Source organism: Bombyx mori, chromosome 4, assembly GCF_030269925.1.
Source record: "Bombyx mori chromosome 4, ASM3026992v2".
Lineage (NCBI taxonomy): Eukaryota > Metazoa > Arthropoda > Insecta > Lepidoptera > Bombycidae > Bombyx > Bombyx mori.
The window spans coordinates 12,975,473-13,002,421 of record NC_085110.1 but is presented as its reverse complement, the minus strand read 5'-3'; the positions used below and the strand labels follow the sequence as shown (position 1 = coordinate 13,002,421).

Here is a 26,949-nt window from a genome sequence, read left to right as displayed (position 1 = left end):
TGTGCCTTTTGGCATAGGCCTCCTCCAATTCCTTCCAATCCAATAAATAATTATCGACAATCTTATATCTTATATTTATTGACAATCTTGGTTTGTGAAGTTTACAGAAATCTTCTATAAAGTTATGAATTGGTTTAAAGTTACGATAGCATGCATGCAGATCTTCAATTATTGACATTTAAGCATGTACAAATAGACGTAGTAATTTTAAAGTGAGCATTACCCACGGTACCGTAATTATAGTTTCTCTACATACGCAGAACCTACTATACTATTATTACACATATTCTGCGTCTGGAAGTTACACGAATTTCGTATAATGACTAAGTATCCAAGTATAAATACTTTAGATTGAATCTTAGATGAAGGCTTAGATGGCATACATTCCATTGCCATTTCAGTTTTTTAAAAAGCTGAACTGTCAACTTGAAGTTCGTACAAACCAGAACATTGAACCAAGCGGAGTGAAGTTCCCTTTTATCGTATGAGCAACGACGCATGCGCATTCGTCACTTCTGGACACTTAGATTTTGCGCTCGTTTTCGGCCGGCCTCATGTAATCTTATTCGAACAAACGTTGTGATACGTAGGCAAAATGAGTGTCGAAAACCCGGCCAGCGATAATGATTGTGAATCTGTAAGTTATTATTTAGACTTGTTATTATGATATTAATCGTTCTACGTATTCAATAAGCTTCTATTGCTTAAGGTTTCGTGTCCTTACTGATGAAAATTACAACACGAAGCAAAATTTTCTAAGTCCCAATATGGCGTCAACTATAATGTTCAAGCAGAAAGAACGTAGCGTCGTTTGACACGCCAAGAATAAATGTGAAAAAAAAACACAAACTGCCACATAGCGTCTTTTCTAAAATATGAACAAATATACATTTGGGGTTAATGTTATGTTAAAAATTAAGAGAAATTTCGATCTCTTTCACAGGGAAAGGTAAATGGAAATAAAAATGAACACGTGAACGGCATGCATAACGGCTACAGTAGCTCTGACAAACACAAATCAAGCCACAAATCTTCTAGCAAAGACAAGCATCGCGACAAAGATCGCGATCACAAGGGCTCGTCCAAGCACAGCAGCTCTAGCAGGTAAGCATTCTAGAATATTCTGTATGAAATTAACGTTTTCACTATGAAATATTGTAAGTTTTATAAGTATTGTATTTAAAGAGACAAGGACAAAGACAAACACTCAAGCAGTAAAGAGCACAGCAGCTCCCATAAATCTTCCAGCAAAGATAAAGAACACAACAGTGAAAAGAGAGACAGAAGTGATAAAGATCACAGTAGCAGAGATAAAGAACGTAGTGACAAAGATAAACACCGCAGTGACAAGGACAAACATAGAGAAAAATCAAAAAGTGACAAAGATAGGCGTGATGAAAAAGACAAGAATAAAAGCAGTTCAGATAGCAAAAAGACATCATCATCATCATCATCCAGAGATAAAGAACACAAAAGCTCATCAAAGGATAAAGATCATAAATCTAAAAGTAAAGATGAAAAAGATAAAGATCGACACAGGAGTGACAAGGATAAACACCATAGGGACAAAGATAAGCACTCCAGTTCAAAAGATAAAAACAGGTATATATAGACAAGTATTTTTAATTAGAATTTAAAACTGACAGTATCCAGTCATATATATTTGACACCATCAATAGTTGTCAAAAGTCAGTAACATTTGGTTAAAAATTTTTGTAATGAATGCACCTGCATCTTAAACTACAAATTGAATGTATTTTGCAATTTTGGTTTCAGCTCCAGCAAGAACAAGGAGAAAAGTTCAAGTGAAAGAAATGAAAAGATAAAATCTGAGTCTCAGAATGTCATAAAAGATGAACCTATGGAGGTGTGTATGTGGGCTATTATTTTCTTATTGCATTCCAACATTGTCTGAAAAGCATAAATATAAAATCATTCTCCAAATATGCACTAAACCCTATAGTACTGCCATTCTCATAATGAGTTTTTTTGGTAGTTGTCTATTTATTTGGATGCCATTGTCCATGAGGGCCAAAATAATAATTTAGTTTTTTATTGTTAAGGTGGATCAACCAGTCTTAAAACGTGAACAAGATGATAGTGATGAAGGATATGCTGGAGCTAACACAACTGTCTCATCTTGTGACTACTCTATGTCCCAATTTAAAGATGAGCCACTTTCTGAACTGCCTCCAGATGATGAAAGTGAAGAGGATATACCACTAGTAAGTTGAATTCAAGAATAATCCATTTATACTTAATAACTACCAACTTAATACCCAAATTTATTATAATATTAATTTTTTTACTCATCCTTGTCCTTATTTCCTATTTTTATCATACAGTAACAGTTCTTATTTTTACTAAATATATAGTTATCTAATAAAATGAATATATTATTTTATAGACTGCACGAAAAGCTAAAAAACGCCATGTTAGTGATGGTGAAGAAGACATTCCATTACTACAAAGAAAGAAATCTAAGAAAAAAGTAAAAAAAGGTAAAAGTCTTAACATTATTCTAGAAATTAATTATAAACAGCTTTTTGAACCTTTTGGAAATGTTTACAGAAGAGACTTATGAAGATTATGATGATTATGAAGAAGATGAAAAACCTAAAAAGAAAAAGAAGAGTTCTGAAAAAACTAAATCAGTTAAGGTGAAATCTGAGCCCATAGATGATGGTATCAGTCCCAATAAACGGAAGAAAAAACAAGACACAGAAACAGAACAAGTCTGGAAATGGTAATTAAAGGCTATTTTTTGCTCATTAAAATATTGTAAACGATTATTTATAGTCTGACATTGCCAAATTATCCAATGTTTTGTCTACTTTTAAAACCAATAATATCACAAGGCAAACTTTAATTTGTTGTGACTTCAGATTGCTCAGTAGAACTTTTTTAACATTAAATATTTAATCTTAAACTCTGTGAAGTAACTGCTTTAGTGACACTTCATATCTAATTTCTACCAATAGATGGCGTGACATATCCAACCTAATTCAAGCATTGTCAGAAATAATTTGTCACATAACATCTTGATAGCATTTGACGTTGATAGAGGCTACCCCTCAAACATTTTAAATAATTCGAAACATAAGTGATCAAATTAAGCTGGATAAAATTCGTCAAATCATTTTTAGTTCGATATGTAATTGTGAATGTTCTTTTTTGAGGTTATATTGGTTTTATGGATTATGTTTAAAGTTGTGAGTGTTATTGTGTGGAATAACAGTCCATTTTTACGTAAAGTATCATTAAGTTCTGTTTTTACCAGACACAAGCGACGATTTCCAAGAAGCAAGTTGGTTTTAAATGACTTTCCATTAACAGTCAGTTTTTTATATTTTTAGCGTGCACTTTATATTTTAATGTTTAATACAGGTGGGAAGAAGAGAAGACCGATGATGGAACAAAATGGACATTTTTGGAACATAAAGGCCCTGTGTTTGCTCCACCTTATGAACCTTTGCCTTCCAATGTCAAATTTTATTATGATGGTAAAGAGTTGAAACTATCTGAAGATGCTGAAGAAGTAGCAGGATTTTATGCACGCATGTTGGAACATGATTATACCACCAAGTCTGTTTTCAACACCAATTTTTTAACTGACTGGCGGAAAGTGATGACTCCGGAAGAAGCTAAACTTATTAAAGATTTGTCCAAATGTAACTTCAAAGAGATGCATGCATACTTTCAGAGTGTATCTGAAAAAAATAGAAATCGATCTAAAGAAGAAAAGGCTGCTTTAAAAGCCAAAAATGAAGAAATACAAAAAGAATATGGATTTTGCACAATAGATGGTCATAAAGAGAAGATAGGGAACTTCCGAATAGAACCCCCAGGGTTGTTTAGAGGTCGAGGTGAGCACCCAAAAATGGGGAAATTAAAGAGACGTGTTATGCCTGAAGATGTCTTAATCAATTGCTCAAAAGATAGTAAAATACCAAAACCACCTTCAGGACATAAATGGAGAGAAGTAAGACATGATAATACAGTTACATGGTTAGCCTCTTGGACAGAGAATGTTCAGCAGCAAGCTAAGTATGTCATGTTAAATCCCAGTTCAAAATTGAAGGGTGAAAAAGATTGGCAGAAATATGAGACTGCTAGAAAACTTCATAAGTGTATAGACAAAATTAGAGAAAATTACCGTGCTGATTGGAAGGCAAAGGAGATGCAGGTGCGCCAAAGAGCAGTGGCACTATACTTCATTGATCGATTAGCACTTAGAGCAGGTAATGAAAAAGATGATGAACAAGCTGACACTGTTGGTTGCTGTTCATTAAGAGTAGAACATATCCAGTTACACAAAGAAAAGGACGGTAAAGAATATGTAGTAGTGTTTGATTTCCTTGGTAAAGATTCAATAAGATATTACAATGAAGTGCCAGTAGAGAAACGTGTATTTAAGAATCTCGAAATATTTATTGAGAATAAAAAGGACAGTGATGATCTCTTCGACAGACTTAACACACAAACTTTAAATGAACATTTAAAAGACTTGATGCCAGGTTTGACTGCCAAGGTATTCCGTACATACAATGCTTCTATTACCCTACAGAAACAATTAGATGAGCTCACTGATGGTGATGCCTCTGTGCCTGAGAAGATTTTAGCTTACAATAGAGCAAACCGTGCAGTTGCCATCTTGTGCAACCATCAACGTGCTGTACCTAAGGGTAAGTGTAACTTTTGTTTAAATGATTTGTTTCTTATGTAAAATAAATTGGATATGACATCCCCAATTAAACTGATTCCATTTCTTATAACTATTTAAAAACTGTTAAAGTGATTCACATATTTTATTTAAGGACATTCTAAGTCCATGGAGGCTTTAAAAGAAAAAATTCAAGCTAAACGGGATCAAATTGATGAGGCTGAAGAAGACCTTCAACAAGCATCTAAAGCAGCAAAGCGAGGTTCTGTTAAAGAAAAATTAGCATGTGATAAGAAGAAAAAGGCACTTGAACGTCTCAAAGACCAACTTAAAAAACTGGAACTGCAGGAAACAGACAGAGATGAAAATAAAACCATTGCCCTTGGAACATCGAAACTGAATTATTTGGATCCACGGATTTCAGTAGCATGGTAAGAAAAATGAACAAAATAACATTTTTTGCGCCTATAATGACAGCATCCAACACAATAATTTCGAAATGTTGCATGCTATTAAAATTAAATGAAGGGTTCAGCTCTCAAGCAGGTGGCAGGTTCTCACCTGTGGAATATCTGGAAAGACTACGCTGGTTCTCGCTACTAGGTGACCATCTGCCTTTTCTGCTTTTGCTTTCATTCCTGCCACCCTTAAATGTATCTGACAACCATGGCGTGCCAAGGTAATTTGATATTCTGCAACTAAATTGCATTCAAGTAGGACATGAGCTGCTGTCTCACCTAACCCCATGAAGGCTGCACAGAGTGATGCCAATAACTAATAGATGTTTGTTACAAAGACTGATCTATCAGCAAAATACCATGGGTACAGATAAGCTATAATCCAGTTATATAATAAAATTAACTATCTAATTTACAGGTGCAAGAAACATGGTGTTCCAATTGAGAAAATATATAACAAAACGCAAAGGGATAAGTTCCGATGGGCAATAGACATGGCCGGGCCAGACTATGTCTTCTAGTTTCAATTTTAGAATAATTAGCAGCTCTATTTTTATATGTTGAATATAACGTCCCAATTATACAAAATGATGTATAAAATCAGTTTTATGAACTTACATTTTACAAAGTTTACTATGTGATGATGTATTTAAGGTTCAAGTAAAGTTTATGTATTAAAAAATCCGAACATTGTTCCTTCTTTTTTAAATTAGAAGTCTGATTCTAATTATTTTATTTAGTTTGGACTTAGTTCTCGATCCCTTTTTAGGTTATTTAGACTAATATGATAGTTCAAGGAATTCTAGTTTTAAGATTTTGTGTAAGACTTGCAACTTGGTCAAAAATTTGTTCTCATTTACAAAATAACATTTAGCTAGCCATAATGATAGTATTATCTGAAAATAATTCTTATAATTAAATTACAAGTTGCTAGTCACTTTTATAAAGAATGACAAAATGTTGTGAATAAGTCATTGTGATGTGTAAATACACATTGTAAATATTAGTGAGGCTCATAGTTCACTAAAGTTCAAATGCATAAATAATAATGTTGAATGTGCTTGTGAAAATACTATTCGGTATTGTGAATAGTGAAGAAAACTTAACTAAGGCTAATTTAAAAGAATATTGTATCGAAAAGCAAATGATGTTAGAAAACACTGCAGTGGTGAATCATGTAAAATAAAATAAAATGTAATGGTTACTTTATTTTTATAAAACAAAAAGCAATAGCTATATAAGATTATGAAAGGTACAATTCTGTAGTGTGTTATATGTTCATCTTGTAAATATAAAATTTTTACCATGTCATAAAATTGTGAAATGAGATTATCCTAAATAAAAAGTGACATTAGGAACGATGTCTTTATTTATTTTCAATATGTTAATCGCCTTCGTATTCCTTCTGAAAATAATCACCTTCAACTCCTGCTGGCAAATAGGTAAGTCCAGATTCTTCCTTACTCAGGAGATTGTATCCACTTCCATACCCTGAAACAGTCATAATATAGGTACTCTAGCGCTGTATTGAGTGCAGATTGGCTTTCATATCAAATATTGATGATTTATAATAATAAGGGTTAATGTATGAAGTTGCCGTTTTATTGTAATAGGAAATTACTTCGAATTGATATAGAACCTTCATGGTTTGAGAGTTAGTGAAACTTTTTTTCAAAAAGTACCTATGAGGTTCTTCTTTTTAAAAATGTCCAGCATTCGATCATCAGCTTTTAGAAGATTTTTTTATTCAGTTTAGACAAGAAAGATGGATACTTCGAAAATTCGTGTGATTGTTGAATACAAGTTCCGACGCGGAACTAACGCTGCAGAAACAGATCGCAATATCAATGTTGCGTTTGGAGAGGGGACTGCTAATGAACGCACCCTGCGATTTTGGTTTAAACGCTTTCGTGATGGAAATTTTGATGTGAAGAACGAACCACGTGGAAGTCTGCCCACACATGTGAATTACAATGAATTGAAAGAGTTGGTGAAAGCGAATCCGAGCCAAACCGATCTGATCAAGCAATAACGGCCGATGTCTACTGTGCCGAACTCCGAACAATTATAGCAAAACTTGCAGTGAAACAGCCCTCATGAATCGATCTTCACCATTATTGCTCCATGATAATGCGAGACGTCATATAGCACGAGAACCCGAAATTAAATAAAGTAATAAACAATATATGTCCGGCATATTTCACACAAATCTACAAAGTCATGTATGCTAAATCGAAGTACGAAATAAATGTTTTCTCTATGAATAGGTATTATTTCATTAATTTATGTTGACGAAAGAGAGTTAGCGGCCAGGGTGATCACAGTTGCTTAATATCAAGAAATTCATTTGTATTTATATACTTTGTAATTCGAGGACAACATTGAACTGCCTTAAAACATAAGCCTATCTGACCAAGACAATACAGATACAGCAAACTGAGGATTTTTAAATATTTTTGTAATATTGAAACAAAGCCAATAAACTCGTAGGGTTAAAGTTAATTAACTGCCTAATTGTTATAATGGCAGCATAGTTTAGATTATGAATACAAGTTTATTCAATTAAGTCTTTCTCACGAAAACTTGAAATTCCATTCAAAACAAGACGAATAATGGGTACAGTTTTGTTGTAACAATTACCGCATAATGGACAATAGTATTTATTTTCGACTGCCAGTGCCAGAGGCATTAACTTCAGATATTTTGATTATAATAGTTACAGACCCAGAACACGCTCATATTTTTAATTGTTAATGAAGTTTTAAATTAAATACTGTCATATTTTTAGGTTTTCAGCGAACTAACCTATTTGCTTCATTAGCTTGGTCGGTGCATTCCGTAAATGTAATGGAACTGGTGGGAGAGGACCTTTAGTTTCTTTTAGAGATTGTTGACACCGTTTCAGTGCGTTGTATACTTCACGACTCTTCGGAGCCCGGGCTAATCTCACAGCACACTGAGCCAACAGGACGTCACACTCGGGCATCCCTATTTGGTGGCAACCTTGAAAACACGCAACTGCTTCTACTAATGCGGATTGATCGGCTAAGCCTTAAAAGAAAGAAGGAATGTAAGATTGAAAGCTAAAAATAAACAAATTAATGACTACATTAAATAACAAGCGGCCTTGTTTCTTAAAGTAATCTGTTCTACGCAATGATATATTAGAGACAATGAAAGAAATCAATCGCCTCTATGCGATGATTTGCAAGCGAATTAAATTTTCCCTTGATAAGGCAGAGAGTTTTGTAGAGAGTCACCATAATAAGGTGACTCTACAAAACTTGCATACATCCAGTCATGACCTATGCAAGTGTAGTTTCCGCTCACGGGGCCCGCACTAATTTAAAACCCCTTCAAGTAATTCAAACCCTTTTTGCAGGATAGCCGTCGGAGCACCGTGGTTCGTGAGGAACGTGCATCTTCACGATGATCTGGAGCTGAACTCCATTAATAAGTATCTTCAGTCGGCATTACTGCGCCATTCCTAAAAATCGGCACGACACGAAAACGCTTTTGTCGTGGCCGCCGCGCCGGTAGCTACGTGACCAGATGTTGTGTGCTTAGTGCGAGTTTTTTAACGTTCTCGATAGCGTAAAAGTAGCTCAAATTTGTATGGAGTTGGAATGTTTGCCTACGTTTTCCGCTAGGGGCGCTGTTTTTACGCTATCGAGAACGTTAAAAAACTCGCACTAAGCACACTGTAGACCGAATGGTAAATAGTCGACTTCTCCCAAAACACGTCATTTCGGATCCTCCCAATCCATTTTCGGTCTTTTTAGGCTGGTTTTAGTGTTACGCGTTTCGGTAGCGCCATTGGAGCGCGCGCGTTCGAAGATGTATGGGGTAGTAGTTCGTTTCAAAATCACGCGCTTGAGCAGCGCCGTTCAATAAACGCGCGATGTTCGCCGACGCTGCCTAAGCGTAAATTGGATAAAGATGTTACGTGTTCGCCTCTCAGTAACCTTGTAGTGTTATAAGGATCAACTACTCTTCTTCGAAACCGCCGTTGCCTTCTTTTCCATAAAAAGTAAATAGCCAGTGTTCTAACCACATTAACCTTCATATTGTACACGACTGACTCAGAGCAGCGGAACGCGCGGTACTAATCTCGTTTCACAGTGCACCGCTGTAAAAGCGCGCTGCCCAGCGGCGTGACTATAAAACCAGCCTCAGGTACCACAAGCATCAGTCATCGTTCTCGTCGAAGGGCTTCGCTTTCGAAGGGTTCGGCGAGTGAATTAACCAACAGACACAACCGAGTTTCTCGCCGGATCTTCTCAGTGGAACGCATTTCCTATACGATGGTAGATTCTGCATAGCACTGCTCTTACTAAGGTTAGTGTTAGCAACGTCCTCAGGCTAGAGCCCCGTGAGCTCACCTACTCGCTTGGTTACGCTGGCATAGCCCCTAAGCGACCAGCTCAGGTATGAGAAAAAAAATAGCTTTTTTTTTCCTACCTATAGATGCTGACAGCCTTGAGAGGCTATTTCTTTATATTATTATTAGAGGTGATTGAATAACCTGAAAGGGTTTCAAGTTAGTGCGAAAAATTAGCAATCACTGTACTAAGTAAAGCAAGTGTTAGACACACGTAATTACCGAGAATTTGTTTCAAAACCGCATACGTTTGTTCCAAAAAGTCCTAAATTCAGATTTTCTGACCCAAATAAACAAACGCTTAATACCTATGTCTTCACAGGCCATTCTAACAAATCGTCGCGCGATATATAATGGATCTTCGCCACCGTGCATCGCTCGGGCTGTCCAATAAAGCGCTGCGTTATCGTCTCCAGCGCGGATACACTTTTGTATAGCAGATATCGTGTTGTAATGTTCTTCGCCGTGCTTGTCGTATACCACGTGCGAGCGCTACAACCAAGACACATATAAAAAAAAAATAAGATGAAAACTTCAATAATGACACAAAAAACCATAGTATTTCGTATTTATTAAAATTACATTAGTTGAAGTTTTGAGATTGATCGATTTACAATTTTGCGGAGAAGAGAGAATCTCAGTTCTTTACCTGCAACACGAGTGTTGACGAGATTTGTGTCGCTCTATTATAACGAAGACATTATATAAAATAAATCGATCACAGACTCTAAAAATTTTCTTGAGTCTTTCGTCGTGGTCTAAAGGACAAGAAAGGACGCCCGGTGCATTTCGTATCGAGCGGTGTATCTGTGCCGGTGTTCGAATCCCGCGCAGGCAGGTACCTTTTGCTATTGTCTTTGAAATCGTCGTGGCCTAACGGATAAGACGTCCGGTGCATTCGTGTTGAGCAATGTTCGAATCTCAGGCGGGTACCAATTTTTCTAATGAAATACGCACTCAACAAATGTTCACGATTGACTTCCACGGTGAAGGAAATAACATTGTGTAATTTAAATCAAACCAACAAAAATCTTTATATCCCTAATTACTGTTGGTAGGGGGGCGTCTTGTGAGTCCGCACGGGTAGGTATCACCATCCTGCCTATTTCTGCCGTGAAACAGTAATGCGTTTCGGTTTGTAAAGTAGAGCAGCCTTTGTTCTGTAAAACTGAGATTTAAAACTAATGTCTCAAGGTGGGTGGGGGGGTATTTACGTGTCCGTATCTATTAGATACATTGTATCTATGGGCTCCAGTTATCACTTAACACCAGGTAAACCCTGAGCTCGGCCAGCAATATAAGCATCAAAAATCCACCCACCATCAATGAAACCACTTTCGATTGGTTTAATTAGAAATTTATGAGCATACCTGTTTAGCGGGGAACAGGCCAAGGATAAAAACAAAAGAACCTTTATTCCATCTTTGATATCATCATGTGTTAACACTGCTGGGCCGTTCAGGTGCACATCAGAGCCCGGATCTCGAGCATTAAGCGCCAGTTCAAGGGCGCTTAAAGCGACTCTAGCGTCTCCATCACACATTTCTGCCAGCCATTGCAAAGAAGCTTCTTCAATTAAATACCTATTGGTTAATAAAAAAATACTAAAAAAAAATCTAAATTTTTTTTATTGCTTAGATGGTTTGACGATCTCACAGCCCACCTGGTGTTAAGTGGTTACTGGAGCCTATAGACATCTACAACGTAAATGCGCCACCCACCTTGAGAGAAAGTTCTAAGGTCTCAAGTATAGTTACAACGGCTGCCCCACTCTTCATACCGAAACGCATTACTGCTTCACGGCAGAAATAGGCAGGGTGGTGGTACCTACCTGCGCGGACTCTCAAGAGGTCCTGCCACCAATTTTAGTTAAATTATTTAGTTTTGGTTGTTTGTTTTGCTTTACCTGGGTATGGTTTGATCAGGTTCATCACTCTTGTTCACAGTTTCCTTTGTATTAATAAGTTTTGCTTCATTGTATTCAACGGCTTTCTTTAAAATAACCATCACATCTTCAGTGGTCAGTTTGTCCATGACAACAACCCGGCATCTACTAAGTAGAGCATTATTGAGACTGAAAGAAGGATTTTCAGTTGTGGCTCCAATCAGAGTTATTGTACCATTCTCAACATGGGGCAGGAAAGTGTCCTGTTGAAGTTTGTTAAACCTGAAATTTCATTTTTAACTAGCCTTAGATACACGGCCATGTCCATACAACTCTCAAATAAAGTACTATCAACGATTAGTACTCCATCTTTAATATACGGGATGTTAGGAGACCGCTTCCGAAAACGAAAATTTTGTATCTACAAAATGGCTGGGGAGCGCGGTATCAGCGCTGCGCCGGTGTGCGTGTAAAAGAAACGCCGCACCGGGGCGTTCGTTGATCCGAGCATCAGCTGTTTTTGATTTACTGTTCCATTGCTGGTTTTTTTTTTAGTAAAGTAATGTATTTTTTATTGGAACTTTCGTTTCATTTCGTACTAACATGATGGAGCGTAAATAATGCTAATAAAACGTTTTAAAATTTTTACTATTTTCTTGAATCAAGATCCAATTTCCGTCCCTTCATCAAAGGTGTTATTAGCACTGTCTGTCTTCGTTTTCGGAAGCGGTCTCCTAACACCCAGTAAAGTAAATCTATTTACGGCCCAATCAGTAAGATGCGCGAAATATTATTAACAAATTATAAGATTATGATGGAATTCAAGTCCTATATGGCTGTTGCCATCGCACTTCCCGCCTCCGAAACAGTTCGTATGCATTGACTTAGCTATGCCCTTGGCATTGCTTGACCATTAGCGACGGTAAGCCCTTACCAGTCGAACCGTATACTCATCTACCTGCAAAGGTCTTAAAAATACAAATTACATGGACAATGTAAGATTAACGTGATGTATTCAATTTTTTTCTACATAATTAGGTACCATTCATACCATTTTGGCTCCACAACTGCGATGCGTTCTAGATTTAAAGATGGTATATACGTTAATACAGAATCCTAAAGTTGTGTTCACACCACAAATGGTGATTTCAATGTAGGTATTTTTTTATTAAATTAATTTATTAATTAATTTAAATTTGTAGATTGTGTTGCGTGAACTAAAAGACTCCAAGGGAGATAGCGACATTTGCGTCATATCTAGAATCGTTTTTTTTTCATTACTCAGTAGCTCATGAGCGAACTGGTATTAAGTGATTATTGTAGCCCTTACCACAATACGTATAAAACATCCTCCTCTGCAACCAATTGTTTAACATAATGGTTATCCCACCTTTCTATACGGAATGCAGGACTGTTCTGCTGCAGATTTAGGTAAGATGATGGTGACCCACCTATGGGGACTGACATTACCCTATTTACTGGTACAATCGTAGTATGCTGGTGTGCATACTTAGCATAGGCAGAGACTTTGCTGTGCCTCTGGAATTGCTAACATTAATGACCTAAAGTGTCACTTGCCATCAGGTTGGCCGGATTATACCTGCTTACCAGGGCAATAAAAAAGAACATTGCTGCCCAGGCCAAACAAGCACAATTTCACTGGTGAACTCTTTTGTACTTATTACAAACATAATAATACACAAGTATTATGATTAGGAAGTTTACATGCTAAAGCTAATTAAACACTGCAATTTACACACAGTACTAGTTAATTTCTTTTCTATAAATGCCTAAATCTGCAACAATTGTAGAAATGACTCATCTGCAATTTATCATATAATAATCATATGAGATACCTAACTAAAGATGCCAGCATCACAAATATACAAATACACCTTCTTTGACCAATTCAATTTAATACCATTTACCTGTGGATTTCATCCATGAATAAAATAGTCTGGTTTTTAAATTGTGCATCATTTTTTGCTATTTTAACAATTTCCTTTACATCATTGATGCCAGATGTAGTAGCTGATAGTTTTACAAATTTTAAATTATTTTGTTTTTTACAAATATTAGAGATAACATTTGCTAATGACGTCTGAAATAATCAAGAAGACGAATAATTGAATAATTCATTGTTTTATTAAAATGACTAAGCTATGCCAGTGCCTTCACTTATAACTAGTCTAACTGGTCACATTCTTATAATCACTATGGGTATAAAAAAATATCAGTATTTTTGAAATTTATCACTTTCATCACACAATGATGCTACATGAGCGAAACCTTCCTTTAGTGCCAATAAGAACTGTAGTAAATTTAAACACAAATGGAAGAATGGTTTGGGAATGTGTAGAAAACAAAAAAATGTTATTTATATAGCTATTAGAGTATAATAGTAAACCTTATATCAGTGATAGACTAACAGACCTTATTTTATAACTAGGTTATCTCTGTAGTCCAGTGGTTAGTAATATTGACTGCTGATCTTAGGATTCAAATTTTTTCTTTAAGATATATAATATTTAAGGTCTGAATCTATTCACTTTCATCTCTTCAAGTGTATTACTAAGGACATAAGATATGAAAATATGCTACATTGGGATTATTGAACAGGTAATATTATAACTAATCCCTCCAACTGATTCCTATTCCTTTTGCCAAACTAGAGCCTAACATATTCATAATAATGTCAGTAGATAGTCAGTCCTAAGCTTTCAATATAAATGAGATAGATGTAGAGCTTATGTCACATATTGAGAAATTGTAGAAAGAAGTCGTGAATCCCAATTCTCTACAGTATTTTTTGTTAAAATTTTTGATGTAGCATAACCTTTCCGCAGCCTGGTGGACCCCACAAAATCATGTTAGGAATCTTGTTTTGTTCAAGCATCGATCGGAGCATTGAATCTGTGCCAAATGATTGCTTTTGTCCAACAATCTGGTCCAGAGATTTTGGCCTTAAAGACTCTGATAGAGGTATTTTTATGTTTTCATTTGTGCTTATTTTTTGTGATTGTGAACTCTGTTGAAAGATTTGAATTAATTTTAAATTATGTTTTAATTTAATAACTAATAGAGATATAGTGAAGCAATTGAATTGCTGCATGCTAGCATTCCTCCATTCAGAAGTCATAGGTTCAACATCAGCATGCTATATGCATATTTGTCAGTATGTTTTAATTTTTTATGCAATATTATATTGGTATATTTAATAATAAGTGCTAGCTCCTTGTACTTGTAACTGGATCTACACAATTTTATCTATACTCTTACTGTTAAGATAATCAAAAAAATATTGTTTTTTTATCCACATCACCTTCAAGTTTGGAGGCAAAGCTGTTAACTTTTCAACTTTCTTTCTTTTTTCATTTGGAGATAATAGTTGTTGCCCTTGTCTTTTCGAATTAGATTTTTCACAAGAATTGAGAAAAAGACATTTGTTTACATGTTCCTCAATTTCGGTATTTTCAAAACTTCTATTACATATAGGACAATTCACAGTCTTTGTACAATCACTCATATTTTTATCTTTTCAATTTTATGAACCTGTAACAAGTAACTCGCATGATATAATTAAATTTACTGAACTTATGTAGAGGTATACTTACTTCAAATAAAATATCAATTAAATTTTTTAAAGATTTTATTACCTGGTGAAGAGACCTTCAAGCCAAGTCTTATATTTTCTTATTTTGTTTTCATATGAAAATTTGGGATGATACAAAAAAAGGAGATGGGATAAATAAAGAAGGTAAAATGGTGGTTATATTACTATAAGACTTTTTCAGTGCACTTTTTGGAAGAACCTGAGACCCAATGTCCAGCGCATTTATTTCACTTTCCCTCCCTCATCAGTGATTAGTGCACTTTCAGAGATATTGAACAGTTAATAATTCACCGATAAAACACGTCAAAACCCTAAGAAACTAAATTGACAAAATTCACACAGCTTCGCTTCTCGCATTCCCGCCAAAAAAGTTCAAGTAGTCCCACCCAATAGTTTCTTCTTTAGTTTTTGGATCCGGCACGGTTTGTGCATTAGCCAGCGTCAAGTAATAAGATTTTTATGGTACTTATTAACTCCATGGATTTTTATAATTCGCCGTTTTATTTATTTAAAGTTTATGAATAATAAAAAACGAAGGAAACTTAATCAATTGGCATGAACTTAAACAAATGAGATAAGATTATATGAGATGAGATGAAATATAATCTCAGTAAAATGGTGGTCATTTACTGAGACTTTTTCAGTGGACTTTTTGGAGCATCCCAAGAAGTTACATTCAGCAGCTTTGTTTCATTTTTCCACATGTGTGCACTTTCACAAATACTAAATAGTCAAGAAACCACCGTTATTACACATTTAAACCCGAATAAACACTAAAATAGACAAAATAAAACAAATCACAATTCACTCCTCACGTTCTCGCCAAAAAGTCCCCACCATGTTTATGTATTATAAGCTATATTGCAACAGAAAGGCAAATCATCAAAAGGAACATAGGTCGCACAGTCTGATCCTACTTTGTTTTGACGTCGTCATGGCTAAGTGTCACCCGGTGCATTCGTATCAAGCGATGCGACTGGACAAGCGTTCAAGGAAGGTACCAATTATTCTACCGAAACACATACTTGATACTTATTACGGTTCATGAATGATTTCTATGATGAAGGAATAACATTGTATCATAAAAATTCTGCAAAAGTTTTCATTTCGATAAATCAGGGCGAGGTGAGCCCGCACTGGTAGAACTCATGTCATAATGTGGGTGATGGCATTTATGTTTCAAATGTCTATGGGCTCTCCGGTATCACTTTCGACGTCACAGCTCATCCACCCTTTTATGTTTTAAAAAATACCGTAGACAGGGCGTTAGTTCTAATAAAATGGAGTTAATAAGGTAATGAAAAAATCAAATATTAGGAATATGAAAAGACCAAAATGTAAAAGAAAATATTATGAAATTAAATGTGTTGAGATTAAATAATTTTATTTAATCTTTCAGTAAAATGGTGAGAATTTATTCAAGTTAGTTACAAAATCTATTCCAATTAATGACGTTTCATGCTTTCATGCTCGTTCTCAGCTGAAAGGGTTTTTTTTGAAAGATGGTATGATGTATGTGTATGCCTGTATGGTCTAAGTTCCCTTAGGCAAATTAAGTGTAGGTAGTAGATACTTATTTACTTACCTACTAAAAACACTTGCACTGAAATGAAAAATTTAACTTTCATCAATCGAATTTTATGTTGAATAATATTTGACGAACCGCATTCTATGTACTTAAATATTCTAATGTTAATTATAATTCAATACAGAAATAATGGACACAGGACGGTGTGTTAAAAATCGTAAAATAAACAAGATTCGTAAGGAGGTCACAGAACCTCAGGAGTACAGTTATTCGGAGAAAACATGTAATTCCCATCGAGAAGTGGCAAGTAAATTTGTTTTAATTTCGTAATTAATATTTACAAACCATAAGCACAATAATTCGTAATTTATGACTTAGAAACTTCACCAAACTTCGTATATTTATTAATTTAATCCTTGGCTCATTTACAAAACTTAATTAAATAGTAAATGCGAATCGTTGATTAGATATAGATTGTAATAAATTTTTTTTCCCAGTTGTGATTAATGACTCGCGTTAGTAATTTATATTTAATTTCCGATGTTTCGAATCATATCGAGGGCTATTTGGTTTAAGCGACATTTTTTCAACTTTACAGGAGTTGAAGTTTGAAAATTTTATAACAGAATCATAACAAAAAAAACTTCTTCAGCTATTTGAATGGGCTAAACTTAATTGAAGTTCAATTAAAAACATCTATCGATACTAAAACTAAATAAAATGGACGTTTATTTACCTTCAAAGATTAATCACATATTAGCGAAATGTCGCTTAAACCAAAATGCCTTTCACCCCTCGATATATTGAAAACTTATGTCTTCACTTATGTGGATGAAATTACTGTGTCATTGTACAACTAATAACAAATAAAGTTTTCGGGATTATTTACTCAGAAGTTTTCTTAGCATTTATGTATGAATGTTTCAGAATTTCATTGATTGAATTACAATAATTCTCATACAATATTTTTAAAAAAAATGGCAGGTACTTTGTCTTTTCATAAATCATAATCAAATACAGGTGATAAGATTATGATGACCCATCGAAATCGTTTTTATAAATTATTAGTAAGTTACTGGTAAGATTTGTTATTGTAATATAATAATTTACTGGGAATGTTATTAATTGAATTATTAACTATTACCAATTATTAACATATAAGTTATAATGCTTAAAACTATAAGCTTATAAATAGCCAAAGTAAAATAGTGCTTATAGTTCTTTAGTGAGAAGTTACAGTAAGTTAAGTAAGTTTTATAAAAGATTTACATCTTAGATGGAATTAAAGAAGGTGAAATGTTCTCTCCATTTCACCTTTTTTAATATCTCATCAACACTTTCTAATCTACCATAATTGGTTAAGAATCCTTAATCCTTCCTTTTAAAGGGCGATGGTGCCCCAGCTGAAAATGAAACTGAAAAACCAGAATTAATGCTGACGAACAAAATGAATCATTCTCCTTCACGCATATATTTACAGCTCAAGATTGATGTAATCGCAATAGGACTTCTAATATTGGCATTATGCACTCGTTTATATAAACTAGATGAACCTCGCCATATTGTGTAAGAAAAATATATACGTAATTATCAAAGTTCACGAGTAATACTTTTTGTGTTGTGTTTTAAATTGATTGAATTTTTACCTGCCATCTGTTTTAACTCTTTTACCTAATAGCTAGTATGAGAAGATAAAAGCTTGACATTTTAACTATCTTGCATCATGCCCCTAAATCATAATTTTTATTTCATAATAATACTATGCTTGTTTAATTTGTTTCAAATTCAGCTTTATTGTAATGAATTTAGGTATTAAAATACTTACGAGTTTCATGTTTCAGATTTGATGAATTACATTATGGAAGATATGTTTCATTATATACTAAGGGTGTCTTTTTTTTTGATGCTCATCCACCACTTGGCAAACAGTTGTTATATCTAGCTGGTAGTATTGCTGGATATGATGGAAACTTTACTTTTGACCGGATTGGTACTCCATATACTGACAATGTTCCTGTGAAGGCTCTCAGGCTAGTTCCAGCTGTGTCAGGAAGTTTTCTAGTTTTAATTACATATTTTTTGATGCTAGAACTATCTTTACATCAATGGACTGCCATACTTGCTGCTTTATTAGTGCTCCTTGGTGAGTATGTGACACCATAATTTTTAAGCATGAATGGCATTACAAAAACTACTTCATATCAAACTAGGCCATGAAAACTAGAATTAACCAACTCAAAATAGCATTATGGTTTGATAGAAATCTTAAATTTTTTTTACTAAACAGATTACAGAATCTTTTATCTAAGAGAGTCCATAGTTTGTATTTAAAGGTTGATGAATATATCTGACAATGACTTATTTTTTGTTTGAATAAAATATAGCAAAGGCCCTAGTACTTTGACAAAGCGGCACGACACGAGAACCTTCTCATCGTGGCCGCCGGTAACTACATTCCCGATCCTGCGGACAGAATGGAAAGCAGTCGACGTCGCCCAAAACACGTCATTTCGGATCCTCCCGATCCACTAACGGTGCTCTTAGGTACCTCAAGCATCGTTCATCGTTCTCGTCGAACCCTTCGTCACAAGCGGTAAATTAACCCACAGGCACAGCCCACTGAATTTCTCGCCGGATCTTCTCAGTGGGTCGCGTTTCCGATACGGTTATAGATTCTACGAAGCACGGCTCTTGCTAGGGTTCGTGTTAGCAACGTCGTCAGGTTTGAGCCCCGTGAGCTCACCTAATTGTTAGGGCTACGCTGAAATGGTCTCTCAAGGCTCTCAGCATAGGTAGGAAAAAAAATGCCCTATTAAAACTGATACTTAACTGTTTCACATTAACATTTATTTTAAAAAAAATGTAATAATAAAAGCAGAAGTGAGTGAAATGGTCGGAAACAACCTCACTTGGGAGCCATGTTTAACTCTGCTAGGAACCATATTGAGGGGGTGAAAGGCTATTTAGTTTAAGCGACAATTATCTTTGTGATTAAAGGTGCGTTTTATTTAGTATCAGCATCAATAGTTCGACATTTTTAATGGAACTTCAATTAAGTCGACTCCCATTCAAATAGCTGAAGAAGTTTTTTTGTTATGATATTTTTTCCAAATTTTAACTGCAAATGGCTCTCCTGTAAAGTTGCAAAATGTTGCTTAATGCAAATAACCTTTGACTTGTCGATATTTACAATGAACTTTAAAAAGTGGTTTTTATTTTCTAAAATATTTCAGAAAATTGTTTCTTAGCACAGTCAAGGTTCATGTTGCTGGAAAGCATTCAGATACTATTTGGCTTGTGCGGTGTGTATTGTATTATTAAAAGTACAAAGAGAATTGGACTCACAGCACTTGTTTGGCTATGTGCTGCTGCTGTTTTGCTTGGTTGTTGCTTCTCGTGAGTTGACTTTGATTACTTACTAATAACTTTATTTTTCTTCTTTTCTTCTTTTGTTTTCTAACAGTTGTCAAATTTTATAAGTGCATGTGCAATAATCATACTATTCATGTAAAAAATCATTTTAGGGTGAAATACTCTGGGCTGTACACATACTATTTATCATTATTCTTAGTTGGAAGACACATATGGTTGCAACTAGACCAAATAAAATCAGGAACACGTTTATTATTTTCTGCCTTGTGGCGGTTTGCGGTCTTATTGATCATCCCGCTGGCTGTGTATGTGAGCGTGTTTTACATGCATTTGTCTATGTTGCCAAAGGCTGGACCGCATGACAGTGTTATGACGAGTGCATTCCAAGCCTCATTACAGGGCGGCCTTGCGAGCATAACGCACGGACAGCCATTGCATGTCGCTCACGGCTCTCAAATAACACTCAGGTATTTATTAAAAAGCTTTATCCCTGCTATAGAGATTGAATTGTTATTAATTGTTTGGAGATAATGTAGTATTATTACAGGCACACCCACGGCAGGACCTGTTGGCTCCATTCACACGCACACGTATATCCAGTGCGTTATGCGGACGGACGTGGCTCCTCACACCAGCAGCAAGTGACTTGTTACAGCTTCAAAGATGTCAACAATTGGTGGATTGTAAAACGGCCGGACCAAGCGTCGCTGGCCGTTTCGCGACCTCCAGACGCTATAAGACACGGAGATATCGTACAACTGTTGCATGGAATAACGAGTCGCGCTTTGAATTCCCACGATGTGGCCGCAGCTGTTTCGCCTCAATCTCAAGTATGAGTTTAATTCGCCGAAATGGGCCGTTTTTTTATTGCTTAAATAGGTGGACGAGCTCACAGCCCACCTGGTGTTAAGTGGTTACTGGAGCCCATAGACATCTACAACGTAAATGCGCCACCCACCTTGAGCCAGAGAAAGTTCTAAGGTCTCAAGTATAGTTGCAACGGCTGCCCCACCCTTCAAACCGAAACGCATTACTGCTTCCTGGCAGAAACAGGCAGGTTGGTGGTACCTAACCGCGCGGACTCACAAGAAATCTTACCACCACTAATTACGCAAATTTTATTTTTGCGGGTTTGATTTTTATTACACGATGTTATTCCTTCACCGTGGAAGTCAATCCTGAACATTTGTTAAGTACCTATTTCATTAGAAAAATTGGTACCCGCCTGGGATTCGTACACCGGTGCATCGCTCAACACAAATGCACCGGACGTCTTATCCTTTAGGCCACAGCGACTCGGCATTTACCGAAGTCAATAGACGTCATAATGTGAATAGCACCAAACACTACGAGAATATACGTAAATAATTTTCTTTTATACCGAAATGCATAACAAATACGATATCAAATTTTTTATTTGTTGAAATATTGAATTTCGAAAAATCTATTTTGTGGAACAGGAAGTGTCTTGCTACATCGACTACAATGTATCGATGCCAGCTCAGAATCTTTGGCGTGTGGATATTGTGAATCGTGATTCTGAAGAGTCAACCTGGGATAGCATACGCTCGTTAGTGAGACTTGTTCACGTTGACACGGGGTCGGGCTTGCGTTACAGTGGTCGCCAACTTCCGGCTTGGGGTTTCCATCAACATGAGATTGTTGCTGACAAGGTGTTATCCCATCAAGATACAATATGGAATGTTGAAGAGCATCGCTATACCAAAGGTTTTTTTTTCAATTCGTCTTTATTTGTTCTATATTTTTCCAAGGAGCTCAATTTCAATTTATGTTTTGTTTCAGCCGATGATCGAAAAGAACGGGAACGCGAGTTAGTCACGGCTGAAATGATACCGACTGCAGTGACCCAATTAACTTTTTGGGAAAAATTTACAGAATTACAATATAAAATGATAGCACACGCACCTGATGCCCCTCACGGGCACATGTTTGCCAGCGAACCAGCTGAATGGCCTCTGCTTGTTCGTTCAATTGCATATTGGCTCTCTCCTGACTCTAATGTAAGTTTTTTTTGTTGGATATTTATCCACACAGGTCAAATGGGTTTCATCTCGTTTATAAATAATTTTGTATGAATAGCCTGTTTGCCTTGATATGAAACAAATTCTTTTAAATATTTTCTACGATTTATACATTTACTTTTACAGTTTAATCTTGAATTTTCTCAAGATATATTCTTCTGATAGATTCTGAGATATATCTCAATAACAAGTTCCATTCACTTACAAATTTTTATTTTTCAGGCTCAAATACATCTGATAGGCAACATTGTAACATGGTATACTGGGACAATATCGGTAGTAGTCTACAGTGCCCTCCTGGCTATTTACTCCGTTCGAAAACGTCGAGCTTGTGAAGACTTGCCTCCATTTGTTTTGAATAAGTTTTATGAAACTGGCTATACATTATTTCTAGGTTATTGGTTACATTACCTACCTTACTTTTTTATAGATCGAACTCTGTTCCTTCATCATTATTTACCTGCATATATTTTTAAGATTCTTCTTTTGGCTTATATTATGGATCATATTTACTTAGTTTTACAGCTCCATGAGAAAACTAAACATGTTACAAATTTATTTATATTATGTGTAACAATATGGCTGTCATATATCGTGCTTACATTTAAAAAATTCAGTGTTCTGAACTATGGAAATGTTGATTTAAAGGAAAATGATCTAATGAGTCTTAGGTGGAAAGATACCTGGGACTTTATATTACATAAAAAGATATAATTTTTATAAAATAAGATGTCCATAGTCAGTTTATAAGATTACAATCACAATAAAATGTATGTTGTAAATAATAATTGTAAATCTCATTAAATACTCAAAAATAATTATAAGTGTAGAATAATAACAATGAATCTTTCCGTCCTAAAAGTATTGAATGTATGAAGACTGCTATGCTACTGTTGATATTTTCAAGTATACTTAATATATTTAAAAAAATGTTATTCTATAACTTAGGTTTGTCATAATGAAAATAAATTTTTATAGTAATGTTTTATTCAAAATTAATTGTTAACATTTAACGACTCGTTTGAGGCTCCACATCCATAGGCTGAAATGCTTCTGTTGGGCGTACCAAAATAGATTCTACCTCGAGAGGTATTACACGCTGCTTAAGCACAGCAGTTGTACCAAGAGCATATCTATACGAACCTTGCTTTTTCCCCTGTAATAAATGGAAAATGATGTAAATTTTAGATTATCACATTATAGTTCAAGAATAAAACTACACAATATTATATTCTCACATCACTATTTTAGTGTTTCTTAATGAATTGATAAATTTATAGAAAAGTGAGACAAGAAAAACAAAGATATTTCAATTCTTTACCTTCACATTAGCTTCTTCATAAGTTCTTAGATATTGGGCAGGGCCAGTGTTACGAATAACGCACAGGTCAACGTTAGAACCTGAACCCAAGTCATTGAATATACCAGCAGCAATAGCATCTCGGACAAGCTTTTTTCCTTCTTCCTCATTCATATCACGTTTCCAACCTGCTTCAAACACTGCCATAGCCGCAAGAGATCCAGATCCTACAAAGTACCAAAATTTAGTACATAATAATATTATAGATGTAGTGAAGAATATGACCAATGACTATCAATTTAATATAGTACATATTTAGGTACACACTAACAATATTTACCCATGGTTGCATATGGTAATTTATCTACAGATCCATGAGGATAAATGCAGTAAATATGAGGACCGGTTCTGTCAACACCTCCCAAAACCAGAGCAGCCCCTATATGGCCTTGATAGCGAAATAGCATTCGTTTCAGCAGTGTGGCAGCAGTTTCTACAGGTACAGTACGTCCAGTATGTAAGCGCTGCAACTCCAATTGTGAAGCAACAGATTGTGTTGTCATTTCAGTGTCAGCTGCTGTTCCTGCTCCACAACAATACATGTTGGATGCTAAGTAGTGGATTTTTTGGCAGTTTTTGTCCGAGACAACTGTATTTTCAGTGGCTCTTGTGTCAGCTCCTAGAATAACGCCGTCTGCGTATATTATACCAACAATTGTAGTACCGGTCTTGGTGGCTTTGGGTGCAGGAAACCCTTTCTGAGCAAGAAAAGCATTACTGAAACAGAAAAGGAAATATTTTTATCCAAAGTATTGAGGTAGAATGGTATTTGTTGCCCGTACTTAAAGGACTTACCGTTGAAAATTCTCAAACGAGAATCCTGGAACTGGAATTTCGGGCACTAATGCAGATGCCATTTCGTGATTTGACAAATTTTATTGAAATTTTAATTTAAATCGTACGCTTTTAAACGTTATTCCACGCAAACCTAAATATTAAAATAAAACAGTAAATTGACAGAGCGAACATGTACAATGATTTTCAAGTTTGCAATGTTTTTTTCTTGATGACCAACAACTCCGAAACCTTAATGCCAATGCACACAAGAATTTAATTTGACAAAGGTGATTATAACGAAATATTTAAGAAAAAGAATACGAAAATCTAAAAGTTGTTTAAGGTGGTAAGTAGCATAGTATATTTAATTATACACTGTAATACTACCAGTTCATTAAATAGATTTCGATTAGTCCTGTGTCGATCGCGATTGACAGAATCTTTTTGACCCGATCTCGACCCATACGCGTGTGAACGGGTCGTCGGTGCTTGAAAGATTCGTTCTTCCAGAGATTCGATCACCAGGTGACATCACAAACGAAATTGGACTTTATTCGTGAAAAATTACCGTAGCTTGTTGCTTAATTAATCGATTATTTCTTGCATTCAATCACGAAATGACGTAGCTATTAAAATATCTTCTATCTCTTTCGTTTAAGTACATACATACAATCCTGTTCACGCAGTGCACTCTTTCTATCTTGTCGTTTGTTGTGCGTTGCATGATTGTATCCAAAATAAACCGGATTGCGCGGGATCTTTCGGGTCGCACGCGACTTGTCAATCGCGGGAGTGTATTTTAATTTTGAGAATGAATTAATTAATCATTGCATCGGTGACTCTGACTACTGACTTGCGATAGCGTTTCGGTATATTCCCGGTACCTAGTATGTTGTTTGTGTATGTTAGTACTTTTACTAAAATATTTTAAGTGACGATAATAAATCTTAAAAATAATAATCGTATAGTTACTTTTTTATAGCAATACAAATTACGAAAAAAATAAAAACTGTCCTTTTTGGAGTCTTACGCATAGTCCTTATTCTCGTTTTAACGTGAGAACGAGATCGATCGCGCAATCCTTCGGTCATTTTTATATTAAACTAGCTGACCCGGCAAACGTTGTGTTGCCTTAAATAAGATTTCTAGGGAAATTATAGTCTAATATTTAAAATACTCAAAAACCTCATTCAACCACATAATATAGTAAGCGGCACGTAAGTTGGCAAGGTTTTGGTGTAGTGGGGGTAATGTCGCGCATAGTGTACATTGCAACAAAAAAATTGTCGGTTTTATGGCCCGCATATATGTTAATTTTATTTTATTAAATTTTTTATTTGCCATAATTTATTTTTAAGCCTGTGTGTTTAGAAGACAGTTAAAGAAAAGAGAGGAATTCGTGAAGTGTATTAGGTGTTATAAATAAAATACAATTAAAAGTTAAAAAGTTTATTTAACAAAATATACTTAATATTAAAAATTATGTGTCGCCGTCGTCACTATCATTTTCTAATAGTGCTACCCCTTGGATTAAATTTATGGTAGGACCTGAGCTGGTGGAAGGAGTTGGCTCCTCATCGTCGACATAACGAAGAGTCGCTGTCGTCACTGGCGTAAATAATAAAACGCTCAGTGACTGAATCGACTATAATTATGGTCATTGGTATTTGGTCCTGCCATTGCAAACAAATTTAAAACAATAACACTCGTAACAAAAACTAAATTTAAAATAATAATAACAACTCGTAACAAAAACTCAATATAAACAAAGGGTTCCTATAACTTTAGTAGGCACAGGTGTAACCGGGAGCGAACGGAACGTGGACGCGGTGCGGGAGGGGAGAGTCGACTGACTCACCAATCGCGCGCTCGGAACGGTGCTACATCTTTCCCCGCGTCCCGCTTGACAACCAAAGATACCTAAAAAACGACTTCTGCGCATCTAGCGACTCTTGCCAAGTTACGCGCTGGGGACTATACCTCATTATAACCAAAAAAAAAATTATAAAAAAAAAATGTTTGGGGTGAACAACCCTTATCACTTAGGGGTATGAAATATAGATAGTAGCCGATTCTCAGACCTACTGAACATACTATTGATACACAAATAAAACCAAAGAAACATGGCTGAAAAATGTATAGTGAGTAAGACAGGAGACCGGCTTCGTCCTCATCCCTACTACGTGATTTTACTTTGCTGGATGAGTGGTGACACCTGGCAGGGATAACTGATCGATTGATAGTTGATCAGTAGTCGACCGGCGAGGGCAGGAGATCAAATTGAATTAAAAAAAATCATAATTAAAGGAACTTGAAATTATAAACTCTGAATAACAATTTATCATACTACAATTATAATATTTGATTGCCATCTTGCAACCTTATTGCGGATCTGTGCATAGAATAAAAAAAATAAAAATCGGGATGGAAAAATAGGGGTTGATCGTATAAGAGTGAAAATTGAGAGTAATATATTTTTTTTATTTTAAGTCATGACGAAATAAAAAATAAAATCTTGGCAAAAAATTTAAAATTTATAATTAACAAATAAAAAATAGGGGTTGATCGTAGAGGGTGAAAATTTCAGAGTAATATGAAATTTTTTATTCTAAGTCATGACAAAATAAAAACAAAATTCTTGCAAAAAAATTTAGTTTTTAATTAACAAATAAAAAATAAGGGTTGATCGTAGAGGGGTGAAAATTTAGGGTTGTATGTATTTTTGTATGCTGTATCATAAAAAAATAAAAACAAAAAAAATTGTCTAAAAAATAAAAAATAAAATTTAGGGGTGGACTACCCCTAACATTTAGGGGGATGAAAAATAGATGTTAGCCGATTCTCATAGATACCGGATAAGCACAAAAAAT

General features: G+C 35.3%; 4 protein-coding genes across 8 annotated transcripts; 2 read left to right on the top strand and 2 right to left on the bottom strand.

Annotated features, from left to right (window-relative positions):
• Positions 1–355: 355 nt before the first annotated feature.
• On the top strand, positions 356–6,479 carry LOC101741025 (DNA topoisomerase 1). Of its 2 annotated transcripts, XM_038021758.2 has the most exons (10): positions 356–637; positions 944–1,104; positions 1,186–1,602; positions 1,777–1,867; positions 2,064–2,225; positions 2,408–2,501; positions 2,572–2,746; positions 3,388–4,685; positions 4,818–5,094; positions 5,540–6,479. In XM_038021758.2, the coding sequence occupies exons 1-10, from the start codon at positions 596–598 to the stop codon at positions 5,640–5,642; spliced, it is 2,820 nt and encodes a 939-aa protein (XP_037877686.1). In that variant the 5' UTR covers positions 356–595; the 3' UTR covers positions 5,643–6,479. The 2 variants fall into 2 exon arrangements, with proteins under 2 accessions (XP_037877686.1, XP_037877687.1); XM_038021759.2 differs by lacking the exons at positions 356–637; positions 944–1,104; positions 1,186–1,602; ... (2 more) ...; positions 2,408–2,501; positions 2,572–2,746 and adding an exon at positions 2,918–3,307.
• Positions 6,473–16,174, bottom strand: LOC101735527 (ATPase WRNIP1). 3 transcript variants are annotated; one of them, XM_062668294.1, is made up of 9 exons: positions 16,026–16,174; positions 14,710–14,939; positions 14,224–14,415; positions 13,316–13,488; positions 11,409–11,669; positions 10,914–11,085; positions 9,811–9,994; positions 7,927–8,172; positions 6,473–6,612 (listed from the first exon to the last, which is right to left on the bottom strand). In XM_062668294.1, exons 2-9 carry the CDS (start codon positions 14,911–14,913, stop codon positions 6,506–6,508), a joined length of 1,539 nt encoding a protein of 512 aa, XP_062524278.1. In that variant the 5' UTR covers positions 14,914–14,939; positions 16,026–16,174; the 3' UTR covers positions 6,473–6,505. The 3 variants fall into 3 exon arrangements, with proteins under 3 accessions (XP_062524278.1, XP_012550006.2, XP_037877688.1); XM_012694552.4 differs by having other exon boundaries at positions 15,044–16,144; XM_038021760.2 differs by lacking the exon at positions 14,224–14,415 and having other exon boundaries at positions 15,044–16,145.
• A 395-nt stretch (positions 16,175–16,569) lies between these two features.
• On the top strand, positions 16,570–22,937 carry LOC101747223 (protein O-mannosyltransferase 1). Of its 2 annotated transcripts, none has more exons than XM_004930884.4 (9): positions 16,570–16,831; positions 17,916–18,094; positions 18,370–18,671; positions 19,762–19,924; positions 20,053–20,367; positions 20,448–20,730; positions 21,361–21,628; positions 21,704–21,921; positions 22,165–22,937. In XM_004930884.4, exons 1-9 carry the CDS (start codon positions 16,718–16,720, stop codon positions 22,654–22,656), a joined length of 2,334 nt encoding a protein of 777 aa, XP_004930941.1. In that variant the 5' UTR covers positions 16,570–16,717; the 3' UTR covers positions 22,657–22,937. The 2 variants fall into 2 exon arrangements, with proteins under 2 accessions (XP_004930941.1, XP_012550032.1); XM_012694578.4 differs by having other exon boundaries at positions 16,681–16,835.
• Positions 22,912–24,272, bottom strand: LOC733124 (proteasome subunit beta 7; the record flags this gene model as incomplete). The annotated part of the gene is given in 4 exon segments (NM_001047071.1): positions 22,912–23,098; positions 23,264–23,469; positions 23,583–24,019; positions 24,098–24,272. Coding segments are annotated over 4 exon segments (852 nt in total). The 3' UTR covers positions 22,912–22,951.
• Positions 24,273–26,949: the final 2,677 nt, after the last annotated feature.

Excerpts from the sequence above, each read along its gene's own strand:
- LOC101747223 (XM_004930884.4), top strand. The coding sequence starts at position 16,718 with ATGGACACAGGACGGTGTGTTAAAAATCGTAAAATAAACAAGATTCGT. Across the intron at positions 18,095-18,369 it reads GATGAACCTCGCCATATTGT|ATTTGATGAATTACATTATG; the intron begins GTAAGAAAAATA and ends TTCATGTTTCAG. Across the intron at positions 18,672-19,761 it reads TGCTTTATTAGTGCTCCTTG|AAAATTGTTTCTTAGCACAG; the intron begins GTGAGTATGTGA and ends AAAATATTTCAG.
- LOC101741025 (XM_038021758.2), top strand. The coding sequence starts at position 596 with ATGAGTGTCGAAAACCCGGCCAGCGATAATGATTGTGAATCT. Across the intron at positions 638-943 it reads GCGATAATGATTGTGAATCT|GGAAAGGTAAATGGAAATAA; the intron begins GTAAGTTATTAT and ends TCTCTTTCACAG. Across the intron at positions 2,502-2,571 it reads TAAGAAAAAAGTAAAAAAAG|AAGAGACTTATGAAGATTAT; the intron begins GTAAAAGTCTTA and ends AAATGTTTACAG.
- LOC101735527 (XM_062668294.1), bottom strand. The coding sequence starts at position 14,913 with ATGAGTGATTGTACAAAGACTGTGAATTGTCCTATATGTAATAGAAGT. Across the intron at positions 13,489-14,223 it reads GTCCACCAGGCTGCGGAAAG|ACGTCATTAGCAAATGTTAT; the intron begins GTTATGCTACAT and ends TGATTATTTCAG. Across the intron at positions 11,670-13,315 it reads TTCATGGATGAAATCCACAG|GTTTAACAAACTTCAACAGG; the intron begins GTAAATGGTATT and ends ATGAAATTTCAG.